This window comes from Salmo salar, chromosome 10 (genome assembly GCF_965601325.2).
Source record: "Salmo salar chromosome 10, fSalSal1, whole genome shotgun sequence".
In the NCBI taxonomy this organism is placed as follows: domain Eukaryota; kingdom Metazoa; phylum Chordata; class Actinopteri; order Salmoniformes; family Salmonidae; genus Salmo; species Salmo salar.
In genome coordinates, this window is record NC_138300.1 from 5,091,016 (window position 1) to 5,109,530 (window position 18,515).

At 42.9% G+C, this 18,515-nt stretch overlaps 1 protein-coding gene across 9 annotated transcripts in view; it reads right to left on the reverse strand.

Annotated features, from left to right (window-relative positions):
* Nucleotides 1-18,515, reverse strand: part of LOC106613452 (ephrin type-B receptor 3) — a 123,011-nt gene that overhangs the window by 48,122 nt on the left and 56,374 nt on the right. For 6 of the 9 annotated variants that reach the window (XM_082956683.1, XM_045687252.2, XM_082956681.1 and 3 more), the window contains 2 exons: nt 8,790-8,854; nt 4,019-4,724 (listed from right to left, as the gene is read on the reverse strand). In XM_082956683.1, coding sequence (XP_082812809.1) covers nt 4,019-4,724; nt 8,790-8,854 — 771 coding nt within the window. The remainder of the gene's footprint in view (nt 1-4,018; nt 4,725-8,789; nt 8,855-18,515) is intronic. The other 3 variants (XM_045687258.2, XM_082956680.1, XM_014215695.3) reach the window with 1 other exon arrangement.

An 18,515-nucleotide genomic window follows, 5' to 3' on the forward strand; every position in this document is an offset into this window, starting at 1 on the left:
CTTTTTTCAAATCAATCCAATTTACTGCAACACTAATGGATAAAATATCTGCCATAGAGAGAATTTGTTCTCAATGATAAATGGTAAAAGTAATACATTAATACATAAAATAAATCAATAAATAACGCCTCAAGCAGAGAGCGCATAGTATCTCTGATGTGTAGAGTTATAACATTGTCGACCGGTGCCCTTTGTAGACTCCCTATCAATTTTTACAGGGCCTGTTTAGAAGTTTATAATTGATAAGTTATGAGCTAGCATGCAGGACAGGTAAGCATCGCACAGGCAGTAGATGGCACTCTGATCCGGAACATTCCAGCCATCTCTTTATCTCTCACTAAACTGTCTTGTTAAAAGATGAGTGGAGGTGGTATGTTAATAAAAAAGGGAAGGGAAGGTAAGACAGCAAAGTTGCTTAGCATGACCTGCTATGCCGCTAACTCACTCGTCAATGTCAAGGTTGCTTGGTTTTGGTTCAAAATGTTCATTGCTGTGTTGCTACTGGGTTTGTTTGCTTCCTGTGGAAAGTATCATTTAGAAATGAGGTCAGTGGTAGCACTGCGGGACTGGTTCTTGTCACATTTGTCACCGTTTCGCTGTGTGTGAAGGTATAATATTGGTACAAAGCCGCATTAGCTACTGAGTGGTGTGCATTAACACTGAGTGTATTTGTTCTTCCACCATTAATCACAGACACTCACCCCAACAAAAAGTGCTAACATCCTGGCATGATAACATTTTTACCTCAAATAACATTTGTCTTCTTAGTCATGTTCGTGAACATGCTAGTTGTGCTTGTGAACTTTGCAACTATGCAAATTGTTTTTTCAAGGTCACTATGAAGTTACAATGCATATCATATTCTATCATATTGTCCAGTTTAAAAATATATATTTCGGTCAATGAGAACTTGAAAAGGCGAATATTCAGGTTTGATGGGCACTATCCCAACTAAAGCTTCCTCTTTAAACCTGCAACCTGATCAAATTCCTCCTTTGGCCACCTTTCCTTATAGTTCTCGGCTGCCAATGACTGAAACAAATTGCAAAAATCACTGAACCTGGAGACTCATAACTCCCTCTCTAACTTTAAGCACCAGCTGTCAGAGCAGCTCACAAATCACTGCACCTGTACATAGCCCATCTGTAAATAGCCCATCCAACTACCTCATCCCCATACTGTTATTTAATTTTGGTTCCTTTGCTCCCCACTATCTCTACTTGCACATTCATCTTCTGCACATCTACCACTCCAGTGTTAAATTGCTAAATTGTAATTATTTCGCCACTATGGCCTATTTATTGCCTTACCTCCCTTATCTTACCTCATTTGCACACACTGTATATAGAATTTTCATTTGTGTTATTGACTGTAGGTTTGTTTATTCCATGTGTAACTCTGTTGTTTGTGTCGGACTGCTTTGCTTTATCTTGGCCAGGTCGCAGTTGTCCGTGAGAACTTGTTCTCAACTGGCCTACCTGTTTAAATAAAGGTGAAATAAAAAAAATATATATATACATATATACATACATACATATATATATATATAGAAATGTGAATTATAGAGCTGTCATTGTCATTGAAAGCAAGTTTAACATGCTGACCACACCGCTTGCATTGCGTGCACGAGCGTTGCAAAATAAATTTACACATACATGTTATTCAATCATTGCACCCACACTGCTCGTGAACGAGCGTCTACGTGGCCAGGCGCTAAAATAGAACTTAGTTCTATTTGTGATGCTTGACGCACTGCAAGTCCCGCCTCTCCCATCTCCTCATTGGTTTTTAGGAGCATATACCCACGGGCCATCTCTTCATTGGTTTTCAGGAGCATATACCCACATGGGTGATTGAAAGATTAACTGATATCCACACCAGTCCCGTCAGTAGTGGTAATGCACCTTAAAGTTGGTTGCCAACCACCATATAAAGTCCAAAGAAGAAGAAGAAGCCTGAAGGAGAGATTACTAGAAACAAACGTTTACCGTTTTATCTGTGGATTAATTGCCAGAGTAGAGGACCTTGTGCATTTCAGGTAAAATAACAACCCAATGTTTATATCCCAGGACAAATTAGCTAGCAACAGCAAGCTAGCTAAATTGCCATACATGTTTAATGCTTTTTGACCTGTCTCCAAATTTATATCGTTGGTTCAGAGTTTGTTTTGATATTTCAACCTGCGTGTCCTGATCGCGTCTGGTGTGGGTGGACAAAATCAATTTGCGCGCAGTTTGGTCAGCATGTGAGAAGCGATAGATATGTTCTATGTGCGCTATTTCTATGCTTTCCGTGTTTAAGTTTTGTTTTTGCGTCTTTTACTTTCAGTTTTGTACACCAGCTTCAAACAAGTTGAAAATACAATATTTTTGGTTATTGAAAATATATTTCCACAACAGTTTAGATGGTAAATGATTCACATGAACTGAAATTAGGTGAACTATTAGAATTTCTGCATATTGCAGCTTTAAACGAGGCAAGTTGTTATGTGTGAATGATTGAAAGTGCTGATCAATTGCTTCCAGTGAGGTAAGAAGTCATCCCCTTTGCTTTCATCTTCCATTCCCTTCGAGCATCACTCCTGACAGGGCGAAGAGGGGGAGAGTGGAGGGGGTGAAGGGAGGATGAGGAGGAAAAGGCAGAGAAAATACTAATCCTGCAGGCTCTTTTTTTGCAGATCTCTCCCTCCTCTCTCTCACTTCCCATCTCTCTCTGTTTTTTTTTCTCTCTCTTTCCTTCCCCCTCTTTCTCTCCCTCTCTCTGTCTCTTACCCTCTTATGCAGAGCAAACGGCTTAAGGAACTGATTAGGATATGTGCTGAAATTGGAAGTGAGGAAGCAAAAAATGAGTGGGTTTAAAAATGTGGGGCGGTAGGGAAGGAAAAGAGAAAAAAAAGTTATTGATTGATTAATATTCATGTGGATGTCCTCACCGTGCTCTGGTGGGGCATTAATGAAAGCTTTAGATAAAGGAAGGGAGGGGAATACATAAAGAAGGAAAGAGGGGGAGGATAAGGAGAGAGTGAGAGAGAGAGAGATTTTCAGGTAGAAATGCAGAGAAAGTCACAGAGAGAAAAAAAGTCAGAGGTTGGCAGAGAGAGAGAGCAATGGCTCGGAAGAGAGAGCAGTAGATAGATAGATACTATAGAGGGGATAAGAGAGTGAGAAAAAGGGTAAGAAGAGACACGACAGGGAGATTTATCCCCTGTGGTTTCCGGTCGACTTGTTTAGAGAGCGTTTTTTTAGGCCCAGTCGCCAGGGCTTTGCCCTTGAGCTGCCAGAGGAGTTTTTAACCACACACCTGCCACTAGATTTACTGTGCCCACACTCCATTAAAGGTGGGCACACATTCAATAACCTCCATTCAACACCATATAGGGAGCTAGCTCCCTTTCTGTTCTTCTTAGACTTCAAGATCCCTAAGCCCCCTTCCCTACTTCACACGTTCTACCTTTTTTGATCTCTTTCCTGAATCTCTAATCCCTCTCCTCTTTCTGTTAGCAGGGTGGTATGAAGTACAGGCCTGTGTGGTTTTTTACACACCATGCATCACAATCAGCCCTGCCAAACGATAACTGACAGCGGCCTATCTCCCCTGCTCTCCAACGTTCCACTACCCCCCCCCCCCCCCATCCCTGCCTCCCCACTCTGTTATCAGTACATTTGAGCCCCGCCCTGCTGTTTTAATTCACCTTGGTCTGGACTTCTGTGCACCTGTTATGTTCTCTATCAGATCTGGCCCTCCTAGATCTCTCCAGTTTGCTCCAGTGTCATATAGGTTACTGACAGCAGCGCCCAGGCGTTTTAATTATTCATCAACTCACTGTCTGGGAAAATTGAGGTCAGGAGAATAGAGGCTCAGTTGAGAGAGTGCCACTGACTATATGATGTGTTGTGTTGTGTTTCTCGCTGTTTCATGATAGTTGGGTGTAAATGTACAGTATCTGGATGCATTTGGCACAGAATGGCTGCCGTCAAAAGGAACAAGAACATTGGGTGATGGCCGGTAAAAAACTCACCCTGACATTGTGTGTCCTTGATGTCACACTCACCCTGACACTGGGTGTCCTTCATGGCGGGCTCAAACCCATTTGCACAGGTGCACGAGCCAACAGGAACCATCCACTCGCCGTCCCCATTGCAGTACAGCTTGAGAGGCACGGACACCTCGAGAGCGTTAGAGACACATGTCCCTGGCGCGATGACCAGCGACGTGGCCTCGGCCCCTGTGGCCGTCTCGGGGAACACGGCGAAGTTCGCAATGGTAGTTGAACACTTCTTATAGAAGACCCGGACAGATATCAATGACATACAAGCCCCCAGGTCCTGGAATGCCAGGTAAAACCCAACCTTGGATAGAGGTCCGAAGCTCCGCACTTTCGTGTTCACCCTTCCCGACTCCAACATGGAGAAACTCTCATCGGGTGCGATGGTGTCCACCTTCACATAGGGGTTCTCCATCCAGAATGGACTTGTCTCCGTGGCCGAGTCTGAGTCGGACTCATAGTAGAAAAGGTTGAAGGTCTCCTTGCAGGAGCCGGGGATGTTGGGGATGCTGTTGCAGTCGCGCACTGTGAACTTCATCTCCACGTAGACTCGGAGGACATCTTTGCGTGGGATGAAGTCACTGCGCAGCCAGTTGTTCTGATTGCTCTCCCGCACGTTGCACACCTGGTACGTCCGAATGGGGTTCATGGCATCGTCGTAGCCGCTCACCTCCTCCCACTGTGGATGGAGAAAGAGGGAAGAAGAGAGGGAGAGAGAGGGAATGAGAGAGAGAGATGAGTGTTAGGGTCAAACAAAGGTCAAATGTCCTATAATGTATGCATTCTTAAACACATTGTCACACATACACACTCTCACACACACATGATAGCTAAGGGATGATGTAAGGAGTGTGTTAAATGATTCCATCTCTAGTCTGTTGGTATAAGTCTTAGGTGTGGATGACAACAGCAGTACACAGCACATCCAGGGTTTGTGAGGCATTTAACATGATGTACAGTGCTCTGTGCTGGCCTCAGATACTAAGTCCAATAACACAATTCGGAGAGAGAAATTAGGTGAGGCGTTAGGAACGGACAGATGAAAGATGAAAAAGGAAGTAAAATGTTTGGTTTGTGTCTTTTCAATTACGCCCCGATTGGCGCTGTTACGTTGAGGGCCTTTTCCACCCGCACCGCGGCCTTTCATCTCTGGTTACCACGGTGATGAGTCAGGAAACAAGGGACGGCGAATTCATCACAATTACGGCGGAGTGTCAACCCGGGTGCGTCCCAACTGAACAGCACTGGTTGTTTACCTCATTCTCCAGATTCGCTGCATCGCTTCACAAGCAATTACTCTTCAATTAGGGAGCTACGATCGCATCGTCCTCTACAGCTTGCGAAAAGAAACGTGTAACCTTTTCTCTCTTTCCTTCCTACTTCTTTATCTCTCACCATTGGGAGACAAATACATAAATTACTGAGGCAAAGCTCTGATTACGGGTTTCATTAAATGAAAATATGTATGCAAATTGGCAAATGTTTAAAGTGTTATATACAGAAAATACATAAAAGGCCTGGTTGTGTCTATCTTTTAATGGCACCTAGTTTAACTTAATGTGTTTCTCAATACATGACTCCACTTGGCTGAGGATGTTTAGAACGATAACGTCAATCAAAACAAAACAGTCCGTTCAAGTTGGGCCAAATGGAAACATGCTTAGTACTAGAGAATGTCATCCCATACCCTGGGCTTCCTGCTAAACTGAGCTTGAATCTGTGCTCATCTCAACTGTATTATTTTTTTTTGTACCTTTATTTAGCTAGGCAAGTCAGTTAAGAACAAATTCTTATTTACAATGACAGCCTAGGAAAAATGGGTTCCTAGGCTGTTACTGGCCCAACGCTCTAACCACCAGGCTACCTGCCGCCACACACTGTATGTGTGAGGTTTGCTGTTTGTATTGCACTGTAAAGAAGTCAGTCAGAGTTGACGTGGACCATCATTCACACAAAGAGATGCCTCCCTGGCCACCAGTGTCACGTTCTGACCAGTAAGGGGTTATTTGTTATTGTAGTTTGGTCAGGACGTGGCAGGGGGTGTTTGTTTATGTGGTTCGGGGTTTGTTGGGTTATGTTATTATGTAAGAGGGGTGTTTGTTTAGAGTGTTCCGTTTTTTTGGGGCTATGTTCTTGTTAGTTTATTTCTATGTTAGTTCTAGTCGTTCTATGTCTATGTTTAGTTAATGGGGTTGACCTTCAATTGGAAGCAGCTGCTCCTCATTGCTTCTAATTGAAGGTCTTATTTAAGAGGGGTGTTTTTTCTATGGTATTTGTGGGTAGTTGTCTCCTGTTTAGTGTCTGAGCACCTGATAGGACTGTTAGTGTCGTTTGTTTGTTTTGTATACGTGATTTGTTTGTTTTTCCTTCTTCACGTTAAAAAGAAGATGAGTATACACGTTCCCGCTGCGTTTTGGTCTGATCCTTACAACACCCGTTACAACCAGATCATATTTGAAAACTATGTTTGCATATAATGACAGGAAATTCTAAACCTTTGCTGGTATTCTTTTGTGCATTATTTAATTGTTTATTAAATTATATTCTTAGCTAAATACATTACTATTTAATAGTAGTAGCCATAATACATAATACTATTTGATAGTAGTAGCCATAATACATAAATGGCACCATGCAGGGTTCTATATATTGTAAATGAGAACTTGTTCTCAACTAGGCTACCTGATTAAATAAAGGTGAAATAAATATAAAAAATAATAATAAATATGGAACCATTTTGGTTCAGTGAAGAAGAACTGTTAGTGTTCTGATCAAAGAACCCTATAAAAGGTGCATTTTATGCATTATGGCTACTACTATTAAATAGTAAAATATTTAGCTAAGAATATAATTAGCTAAATAACAACTCCGGGACAACTCACAGGCAATGTCTCAATAGTGGACAACAGCAGTAACGGCAGTCTTTGGAACATGTACAAGAGCCACGTTTGACTAGGCCTTCAATTTGCCACCTCTGGGGGAAATTAGTTTACCACAGAACTTTGGACGCTGCCGAAATACAGACAGAGAAAGACAGAAAATAATGAAAGATTTCTCTCCGAGGCTGAAGACTCTTAATTAGGGGCCTAATATGGATGTAGCGGAGGCAGGCTATTCATCTAGCAGGACCCTCTAGACCTGTGGAGAGAGGGGGGCTTAGCTGAGGATCAGGCCCAGCGAAGGCATTAATTTGTGAGCTATCTGCTGGAGTCGAGACCATCGGGGGAATCAATAATCACCAGCCAGGTCAATGGGACGAGAGAATCCATGAAGTGTGAATGGGTATTTAGTTCAGTGTAATATATTGCCCAGTGTGCAAGAGGGCGATAGAGGGTGTGTGTGTGTGTGTGTGTGTGTGTGTGTGTGTGTGTGTGTGTGTGTGTGTGTGTGTGTGTGTGTGTGTGTGTGTGTGTGTGTATGCGTGAGCGTGTGTTTGTGTGGAGGTCAACCCCATGGGACCACACGTACAGCACAGATGCCGACACTTCACGCCAGCCCTGCTTACCAAACCTGAATGAATTAAGTAGGTTGTGTGAAAGAGGGTCAAATTCTTTGGCATCAATTTGGAACAAGATGAATAGTTATGCAAGCTTTACAAGTCAACTCCTTTTTCCTTTTGTCCTTTACAGTCAAAGGCTCTACATTTTACTTTCAGATTCACTGGGACCTTGGTGCAGCCGGGACAGAGGATGTGAGGGGGATGTGAGGACTCAGGCCTTCTTCCAGACCTGCATACCAACCGAGGCAGCTAGATAACACATAGTCAAGGATTAGCCATAAATGCTAGTTGTCACACTAGTTTCATCAAAGCTTAGTGTGTAGCAAAGTTAACATGTGCCTAGCATGTACCAGCCTGTAAGCCCATGTGTGGTCTGCTAATAGAACCATGCTAATAACTGTCATTAGAGCTGTGGGCTCCTGCATGCTACATGCTACAAACTACATGCTGCATAATAAGGGATACATGCTTTAGGCTACAGGCTACAGGCTGGCTGGTCGCTAGCAACACCTTGTTATCTGTTTCTGTGAAACCCCCTGGAGGCTACATACTGAGCCCAGGGAGAGCCATTTACTCCGCTAGCGCTTGGAATTCCCCCTTCAACGGCTATCTGTTTGGGGAGAAATGGCATGCCCAATGTGCATGCGTGCACAGACACATACAGACACAGATGAGAAAAATCCAGACGCAGACATAAACAGATATACAAGAACACACAGCTCACTTTACGTACACATTGCACACACATACACACGCTTCCATATCTTGGGCAGAATGGTATGTGGAGATACTGTCTATCACACATACACAAACAGAGGTCAATTTGTATCAGACCCTAGCAGCACCACGCTGCATCACACTGGTGTGTTTGCCTCTAGACCCTCCAGGCCTGGTATTGTCATGTGGAGAGGAGATGCCGCTCAGTCTATATCTGTGTTTGTCTTCCTACGTCCACACACACAACTCTGTAACAGACTAATGTACAAAGCGAGAAGAGGTAGCCTCCCTACACAGAGAATGTGAAAGAGAGACAGTGACTCAGACCTGGACGTGTACCTTCTCTCTTCTCTGTTAATATTGCTGCTGGAGTCACTATAATGAATGTTTTGTTAGGCAGTTAAATAAAAAATTTAATAAAAAAAACTTTACATACATTCATTGTGCATACATACACACACATACACTGAAACACAGAGAGACACACATGTGCGATCAAACACACACACACACACTCCAACAATTTACCCCAGTTTCAGGATGTGCGGTCCAGGCTAGTTCTGTTGTGGCCCACTTGGTGTCCATTAATGTTTCTGTGAACAGACAAAAGGAGACAAATACTTTAGCGAAAGAGGAACTAACACAGACGAAATCAAGTAAACCTTCAACAGTTACCAAGATAGCGGCATCATAAAAATACCAGTTCCTTCTGAAGTAATCTGCCATAATGAATAGAAGCATTGACATTCCCCCAGTAGGCCTGACCAAAGTATGCTGAATCCAGGTAACTACCTTGTCCAAGGAGAGGAAATTACTTATTGAGACGGTTACCACCACTCAGTAAGCTGCTAAACTTGAATAAAAGATTCTACATTTAGCGTAAAAAAATATATTTAATGTAAAAAGACTGGAGGAACAAGACATCTAAGTGGGTGATCTGGGAAGTGTTGTAGACATTTTATTTTGTTGCTCGTTTTACTAATTTAATTTAATTAGACATGTTTTTACAGGGCCAGGAAACAACCATGAGTGTCATTGAGAGACTATTCCGCTTCTTAAGCATGTTCAAATGAGGACACTCACACACACACACCACACACACACTTTGTGGTAACAAGTTATAAAACTCAAGATGTATTTATTTATTTAACCTTTATTTAACTAGGCAAGTCAGTTAAGAACACAGTCCCGTGTGGCTCAGTTGGTAGAGCCTGGTGTTTGCAACGCCAGGGTTGTGGGTTCGATTCCCACGGGGGACCAGTACGGAGAGAAAAATGTATCAAATGTATCACATGTATGCATTCACTACTGTAAGTCACTCTGGATAAGAGCGTTTGCTAAATGACTAAAATGTAACAGATTCTTATTTACGATGGTCTACACCGGCCAAACCTTAACCTGGATGACGCTGGGCCAATTGTGCGCCGCCCTATGGGACTCCCAATCACGGCCGGTTGTGATATGCCTCTAGCACTGAGATGCAGTGCCTTAGACCCCTGTGCCACTCAGGAGCCCCAGATACTGTATATAACTTCAATAGAAGGCATGGATAAGGGTGTCATAAACCCCCCAGTAGCACAAAAGAAAATATCTTCACCCAGAAGAAAGCTCAATACACTTAAATTTCCCTCGCTTTTTAAAAACCAGCCAATCTCCTTTCACTCTTTTCTCTTTCTCCCTCTCTCTCTCTGTCCTCCTACTGTTCCCTCTTTCCATTGCCTAGGCAAACAGTCTCGCTGTGTGAGAGAGAGAGAAGAGTGTGGGGAGGGGAACACTATAAATTAACTATTTTACTACCTGGCACTTGGGAAGCAGTACTAAGCAACTGCATGTGTTATTATCCTACCACTCTGCTGTTGTACAAGACAGTAAAGATCATGGAATGGTGCAATACCAAAAGTGAGCCAATGTTTGCATTGGCATAAAATGGAAAGATGTACAGTACCTTTTTTCCACAAAGGCCTTCCTTTTCCTTGAGAGCTTTTTTTCTCTCTCTCTATGCTCCCTCTCCTCTCTCTCTCTCAATTCAATTCCATTTAAATTCTTATTGATTTATTGGCATGGGAAACTTATGTGTACATTGCCAAAGCAAGTGAAATAGATAAAAAAAACTAAAGTGAAATAAACAATATAAAATGAACATTACACTCACAAAAGTTCCAGAGGAATAGAGACATTTCAAATGTCATATTATGGCTATATACAGTGTTGTAACGATGTGCAAATACTTACAGTACAAAAGGGAAAATAGATAAACATAAATATGGGTTGTATTTACAATGATGTGTGTTCTTCACTGTTTGCCCTTTTCTTGTGGCAACAGGTCACACATCTTGCTGCTGTGATGACACACTGTGGTATTTCACCCAATGGATATGGGAGTTTATCAAAATTGGATTTGTTTTTTAATTCTATGTGGGTCTGTGTAATCTGAGGGAAATATGTGTCTCTAATATGGTCATACATTTGGCAGGAGGTTAGGAAGTGCAGCTCAGTTTACACCTCATTTTGTGGGTAGAGTGCACATAGCCTGTCTTCTCTTGTGAACCAGTTCTGCCTACGGCGGCCTCTCTCAATAGCAAGGCTATGCTCACTGAGTCTGCACATTGTCAAAGTTTTCCTTAATTTTGGGTCCGTCACAGTGGTCAGGTGTGCTCTCTGTTTAGGGCCAAATAACATTTTGGTTCGCTCAGTTTTTTTGTTAATTCTTTCCAATGTGTCAAGTAATTATCTTTTTGTTTTCTCATAATTTTGTTGGTTCTAATTGTATTGCTGTCCTGGGGCTCTGTGGGGTCTGTTTGTGTTTGTGAACAGAGCCCCAGGACCAACTTGACGCTTCTCCAGGTTCATCTCTCTGTAGGTGAGGGTTTTGTTATGGAAGGTTTGGGAATCGCTTCCTTTTAGGTGGTTGTAGAATTTAACGGCTCTTTTCTGTATTTTGATAATTAGCGGGTATCGGCCTAATTCTGCTCTGCATGCATTATTTGGTGTTTTACGTTGAGGATATTTTTGCAGAATTCTGCATGCAGTCTCAATTTGGTGTTTGTCCCATTTTGTGAATTCTTGGTACGTGAGCGGACCCCAGACATGACAACCATAAAGGGCAATGGGTTCTATAATTGATTGAAGTATTTTTTGCCAAATTGAAATTGGTATGTTGAATTTTATGTTCCATTTGATGGTGTAGAAGGCCCTTCTTGCCTTGTCTTTCAGATAGTTCACAGCTTTCTGGAAGTTACGTGTGGCGCTGATGTTTAGGCTGAGGTATGTATAGTTTTCTGTGTGCTCTTGGGCAACAGTGTCTATGGAATTGTATTTGTATTTGAGGTCCAGGCAACTGGACCTTTTTTGGAACACCATTATTTTTGTCTTACTGAGATTTACTGTCAGGGCCCAGGTCTGACAATACATCTCAGTAAGACACAAATAAAAAGATCTAGGTGCTGCTGTAGGCCCTCCTTGGCTGGGGACAGAAGCACCAGATCATCAGCAAACAGTAGACATTTGACTTCAGATTCTAGTAGGTTGAGGCCGGGTGCTGTAGACTGTTCTAGTGCCCTCGCCAATTCGTTCTCTCTTTCTCTCTCTCTTTCAGTCTGTTTCAAGTGTTCCAGGTGAATTGACAGAACATTTGACATGAAAAAGGGAGCTGCATGTAATCTCCTTTTCCGGCTGCAAATTCCTGCGTTGAAATACTTATGCTGACAAACGCAGATATTCTCAACCGCATCAAACTCAAAGACCTCTTTCTGTCCGTCAGACTAGCTTTGTAGCATCTCTTTCTTTTGCAGAAACGTCCCATTTATGTCACCCTGTTAGGTTTGAGTGATAGCATCTGAGAGAAAGTGTCAGTGTGTACATGATAGTATGTGTGTATCCTCTTTGCTTAAGACTTCCCCATCTGACTCACACATTACAGTGTTATTGTCAGACCACTTACAAGCAAGCAACCACACAGGGAGATGAGGTACAAAAGTATACAGTGTAAAGCTACTATAGTACCTAGTCTATTAAAACAGACCATGTACACCCTACATTACTGCTAACTTCACTGATAATGACAGTGTGCGACACAAACACAGAGAGAGACAGTGCATGGAAGGCCTGACTCAGTGTTAACTATGGAACATCCAGGAAAGGAGTGTATGCGCATGCAGTGGCCTAGTCAGTAGATTCTGCAACTGTCTGTTTTGTTTGGGCTCTCGGCCGGTGTGTAAACAGTATATACTACGACAAAGCCCCCTCATTGTGCCCAGCAATGAAGAGGCAATCCTGAAGAGGCAATGCCACAATTACCCCATCATAACACGGAACGTCATCACTCCCCAAAATCAGTAAGGGCCACAAGGCCAGCAAGAGGGCACACACCGAGTCCATCCTCACTATGGAACTGCAATGCAATCACTATGAACTCGACAGAAATGTTTTCCATACAAAATATAAGACAGAACCTAGTTTTTTTCATTCTTACTGGGCCATGGCAAAAAAAAGGATACACAGAGAGCTAACATGACTAACATGCTAGGCAAGAGAGCTTTTAAAGCCCTGACAACAAAAAAGTGTCAGACAACTCTTGAAAGAAACAAACATACACAGCTCAAAAGGTATTTTCCATCATATTTAACCTTATAAATGTCCTTTTGAAGTTTTACTATGGGACACCACAATCAGAGAGAGTAAAGCTTGAGGATGTCAGACAGAGGGTAAAACATTGATAGAGTAAAGCTATAAAAGGCGGTGTCATAAAGCAGTGTACTACATAGACTGGGGCCGTTGGCAATGGGATAGCAGCCAAACTGACATGCAAATGTATGCCTTTAAGGCTCTTATGCTTTTAATTCATCCATCTCTCTTTCTCTACCTCTTTCTTTATATCCCTTTATTTCTCTTTCTCTCTGTCATTGTCTCTCTCTACATCTCTTTCTCTATCTCTTTATTTACTCTCTTCATATAGTATGTGAAGCTTTAGCTCTGTTGACTGTGTAATGATGGATGGTACAGTAAGTCTGGCCAGAGGTAGATGCTTTCCAACCACCTATACTGTACTGGGATGGGCGGAAGATCCCTGAGTCATAGGGGATTGCTGAATAAAAGTGTTATTTACAATGTAGGTTAGCTCTACCCAACCTAGATCAGCACTGTGTACAGTGAGGGAGAGGTGGGGAGGAGGAGTGACACAAAAGCTATGATATAAACATGACTCACTGACCCTGGTTCATACATAGAGAATATAAACACCGTGAAACATGGATGCATGACATAGACAGACATCACACACACACACAAACACATATGCAGGCACATGTATTAACATACAGGCCGTGTACACACACACACACACACACACACACACACACACACACACACACAGGTAGGCTGGAAGGCATGCACACACGCACGCACGCACGCACGCACGCACACACACACACACACACACACACACACACACACACACACACACACACACACACACATTAAAATACAGGCTGGCAGGCAGGCAGGCACACACACACACACACACACACACATACAGACTACCCGACAAGGCCGGCCCATATACTCTAATCCCCTAATGACAGAGCAGGCCTAATAACATCGGAGCCATTGAAACACTCATTCCTATTGAGTCCAAAAAATACACACACAGACACACAGACACACACACACACACACACACACACACACACACACACACACACACACACACACACACAGGGTTACAAGCCTCTTCAAATATTTCTTTGTTCAAACAACCAGGCATCTCAAAAAAAGAAGAAAGGGTAAGAGGGAATGGGGGAGAGGCAAAAGCACCATTATTGACCCAGAAGAATGTGTGCTCGTTTCATAGGCCAAACCTAACTCCCAGGCTAGGAAGAGAACACAGGTGAGGGCTTATCTAGTAGTCTGTTGCTAGTACCTACAACTTTTTTTTTTTTTTTTTTGCAAGTAGCCTCTTTTTACGGTTGACCCCTCAACAGTTCAGTTACGGGAGGAGATATTTTCTAATTTGGTAGGGAATGTCAATGGATATTTGTTGGTGTTTCAGTGACTTCCTGAATGATAAATGTTGTGTTAGCTCAGTTACACTGAAGCTAATTAGCAAATTCTCTAATTAGCACATTTTCAGCAACTACACCACAGTTTAGCCTGCCTGCAAAATTCTGATGATTTTTTTGTTGTTTTCAACAAACACCGTTGAACACACACTTCAGCGTTTCTGTCTCGAGTTAATTATCGTTTTTCTCTCTTCTGAGCGCCTTTGTTGTGTCATTCCAGAGAAACACACCGGCGCATGGCAACTCGGCTTCAACAAAGGCCAAGCCTGCACTGTCGCCAAACACTTCAGCTCTGTTTAGCCACAAAACAGTGAAATGTGTCAACAATAACCAGAGGACCCCCAACGTTAAACGTATTAGTGCTATATTAGCCTAATTGCTTTGTAGGCTGCTTTTGTTGCTGCTGCTTTTATCAAGCCAAGAGGAGAGGGGCGCGGCAGAGAGAGGAAAATAGAGAGAGAGAGAGGAAAAATCCTATTTAAATTCGAATGGGGCAGGCAGCCTCTCTCTCTCTTTGTACCGTGGTAGAGTGCCATGATTAGGAGGGGACCCCCGTTTTGTGCTGAGCCCCCCTGCTTCGGTAATTGGTCGACGGGCTCGATGTAGGTGGCTGTGGTGTTCCCCTTGTTGCCCTCTATGGAATTCCCCAAAAGACCCCCTTCTACCCACCCCACTATTCCCCCCAAATCACCCCACCTCCCATGACACCTCGCCCCTAGCCCCCCTACTCTCACTCTCGCCACTTGCTGTCACTCATGCCACAATGGCTGTCACAGAGCGCTTGCCTCTGTGTACTAACAGGGTTCCACTGTCAATGCTGGGCAAATGAGCTCTCTCACTGCGGGGCTACACTAATGAACACAGTCTTCAGAGAAAACAGTTTGTTGGCCCCCTCATTTACTTGGCTTATCAAATGGATTGCAGACTTAATAGTGTTAAAGGTTCCTCAGACTGTCTGCCTCATTGCTTGGTTGGCTATCCATTTTTATGCAGCGTTAAATAAATGGTGGCAGTGTGGTGACTACGATAAAATGTGATTAGTACATTTAATTTCTATGGCAGCCTAGACAGCGATGGCAACGGTAAAGTAGAAAACAGGGGATAGAAGCAAAGGCCTTCATGTTTTGTTTGTCGCGTCAAAGGGAGTGTAGGGAATGAATGGGGGTCTGAGTTCACGTAGGCATCAGAGGAGCAGTGGCCACTGGGAGTTAAAATGAAGACTGGTGATTTGATCACATTGGTGCAGTAGTCTCAGACATGGGCTTGTTCTCAAACTGAAACAGCTGAGAAGGGAAAGGGTGACTCAAGCACAATATTCCTCTGTTGGTGTGTGGATTTTTGTAGTTTGTGTGTGTGTGCGTGGGTGCTTTCAAGAGCTCATGAAGTCTGTACTAGTTCCTGTATTGCCAGTGGAATGGTCTCTTTTGTCTTTTCTGCCATTCTTTCTCTCTCTCTCTCTCAGCCCCCCTCCCTACACTCCCCCTATTCTTTCACTACGGCCTGTAATTAGAGAGCAGAGAGGATCTGACGAACAGGTAGCCCCTAGGGAGGCTGTCTGCAAACCAGGTGTGTGTGTGTGTGTGTGTGTGTGTGTGTGTGTGTGTGTGTGTGTGTGTGTGTGTGTGTGTGTGTGTGTGTGTGTGTGTGTGTGTGTCGTGCGTGCGTGCGTGCGTGCGTGCGTGCGTGCGTGCGTGCGTGCGTGCGTGCGTGCGTGCGTGCGTGCATGCGTGTGTGTGTGTGCGTGTTTGTGGGCAGTACTGCTGATGATGACGGGACTTTAATGATAGTGTTCAGGTCTTGTCTAAGGAGAGGCTAACATGTCTAAGAGAAGACTAACTGCTTTTATGGCCATGTTTCACCGTATGACGTTACGCTGTAGGGCTGCGCAAGCACACACACCCACCGAAACTCTCCCCCCTGCTCTGCGATGTAGTCATCCTCAACCCTAAACTGATTTATGACATTCAGACCATGTGATTTCAAATCATCTAGATCCGCCATGTATTGGGCTCTACTTACAGGAAATCACACATTGGCTCGGATTTCTGAGAGACTTGGGATAAAACTTTCTCTCTTAAAAAAAAAAGAGTTCTTTCCACTGGACCAGATCTTAAAAGATGAGTTCACCATTTTTTTCATCAAATTTCTATTTTGATGTAAATGGCATGTTATAGAAGGGTCCAGACACTTTTTTTGTGATTTCACTTTGTTTTGAGAAACTATTCCTACCTGCTGTAGACTTCCTCATTGCTTGATCTGCAGTTTCCCCTACCAGCTGTGCTGCTTCTCCATGTAGCTCGTGCTGCTTCTCCGTGTAGCCCGCACAGCTGGTAGGGGACACCGCTCGAGTCGCACATAATGGAATATGACGTTGTTCAATATTACTGAGTGCTTTGCCGTTTCTTAGGGAGTATTTGGGTTTTTTGGAGCCTTTGTTCACGTTTTTCCATAGCCACCATACTGCAGAACGAGCAATTGCGGGTGGAGGAAGTTTCTCAAAACCAAGTAAAATTGCTAAAATATTGTCTGGACCCTTCATTAACATAACATTTACATCAAAAATAGAGATTTGGTTCAAAAATCGTGAACCAATCCTTTAAAAGGATTTCATTCCACTTTACCCAATTAAACTTCTCCTCCATTAATTTTTCTTTACTTTTTTAAACTTCTTCAGAGATAATGTTTGTCTTACTATTTCAGTCTAGTAATTGCACACATTTGCCATTTCAGCAAACATGAACACAGCGTTGTATTTTGTCTAGTCATCAATCAATCTTCAAATCGGTGTGGGAGTTGTTTTCAAGTAGTCTTCGTCTGCCAGTATGTCTGTTTGATTCTATAATCTGATATTCTCAGCGATGACTCAACTGCCTGGGTTGAAAAAACCAAGGTAGGAGTTTACCCTTGCCATAGCATCTGCATATGGAAATGGAGATCTGAGCGCGTGTGTGTGTGTGTGTCCACAAGTGTGTGTGTTAATGTGTGGGTATCTGCAAGTGTGTATGTGTGTGTGTGTGTGTGTCTGTACAGCTGTTAGTTGAGCTAAGTATAAACTCACACTACCTTCAGGCTACGAGACCAGGATTATGATTCATATTTAAACATACAGTAACCACAACCCCTGTATTTTCATTGATTCATACTACTCCATAATTGCGACAGACAAGCTCACACACTTATTCTCAGGTACACGTTCCAAAATCCTATAAAAAGCCCTCCATGATACTGAAAATAACCACGTGCTGCACGCTCCATAATATCAAACTGGCCATTACCCAGCTTTCAATCCTGCCTATTTATACCTCTCGACTCCTCTCTACCATACCATTTTAACATCACTGACTTTGGTACCCATTCCCCACAGCCATTCTCCTACGCCAAACAACATTTCTCTCTTTAATTAACCTTTTAATACACATAGCGGCCGTCAACGCTTGGCTGTCAGGTTTGGCTGTCAGGATAGCTAGCTATAAAAGTTGTGTGGCTGTAAATGTGTGCTGTGCTCGCGAAATGTCAAGCTGTCACTTTCACTGCTTTCACTACTTTAGCCATACAGACAACCAGCTAACTAGCCACGAAATAGAGATGAGAGTAATTCATATTTATCTATTGGATTTAGGTTATGGTTTGTCATGTTTGCTAGTTACAGATATTCATAGGCTATATATTGCCTCGTTTTCCAATTATTTGACAGCTTGCTTAGCTGTCGTGTTATGGTAGAAGCCCACACAGTGGAGCTCAAATGATATTCAGTAGCTGTGAAATTTGTTTAAATAGCCAGTTGCTTGTTTTGTCCTGTTTTTACCAGTGCTATTCATTTGGAAACTGTCCCAGCTTTGTAACTAATTATCTAACTCTGTAGTTGTCTGTCAGGCAGGAAAACGAGAGTTGAGTGTAGGCGACAACATTGTGCTTTGCTCAGCGATGCTGTCACTTGATCGTCTCACTCCCTCCCTACAAAGACAACCAGCTAACTAAGTAATCTAACCATGGGTCTTGAGGTGTGTATACCATATATAGCCTTTACAGTTATAATGTAACTCTGCTGGTCATCTATGAGCAGATTTATGAACGTCTTTCTGTGTGCTCCATGATGTCTGAATACCCATCAGTCTAACAAACATACAATACCAGTCAAAAGTTTGGACAAACCTACTCATTCAAGGGTTTTTCTTTATTTTTACTATTTTCTAATTTC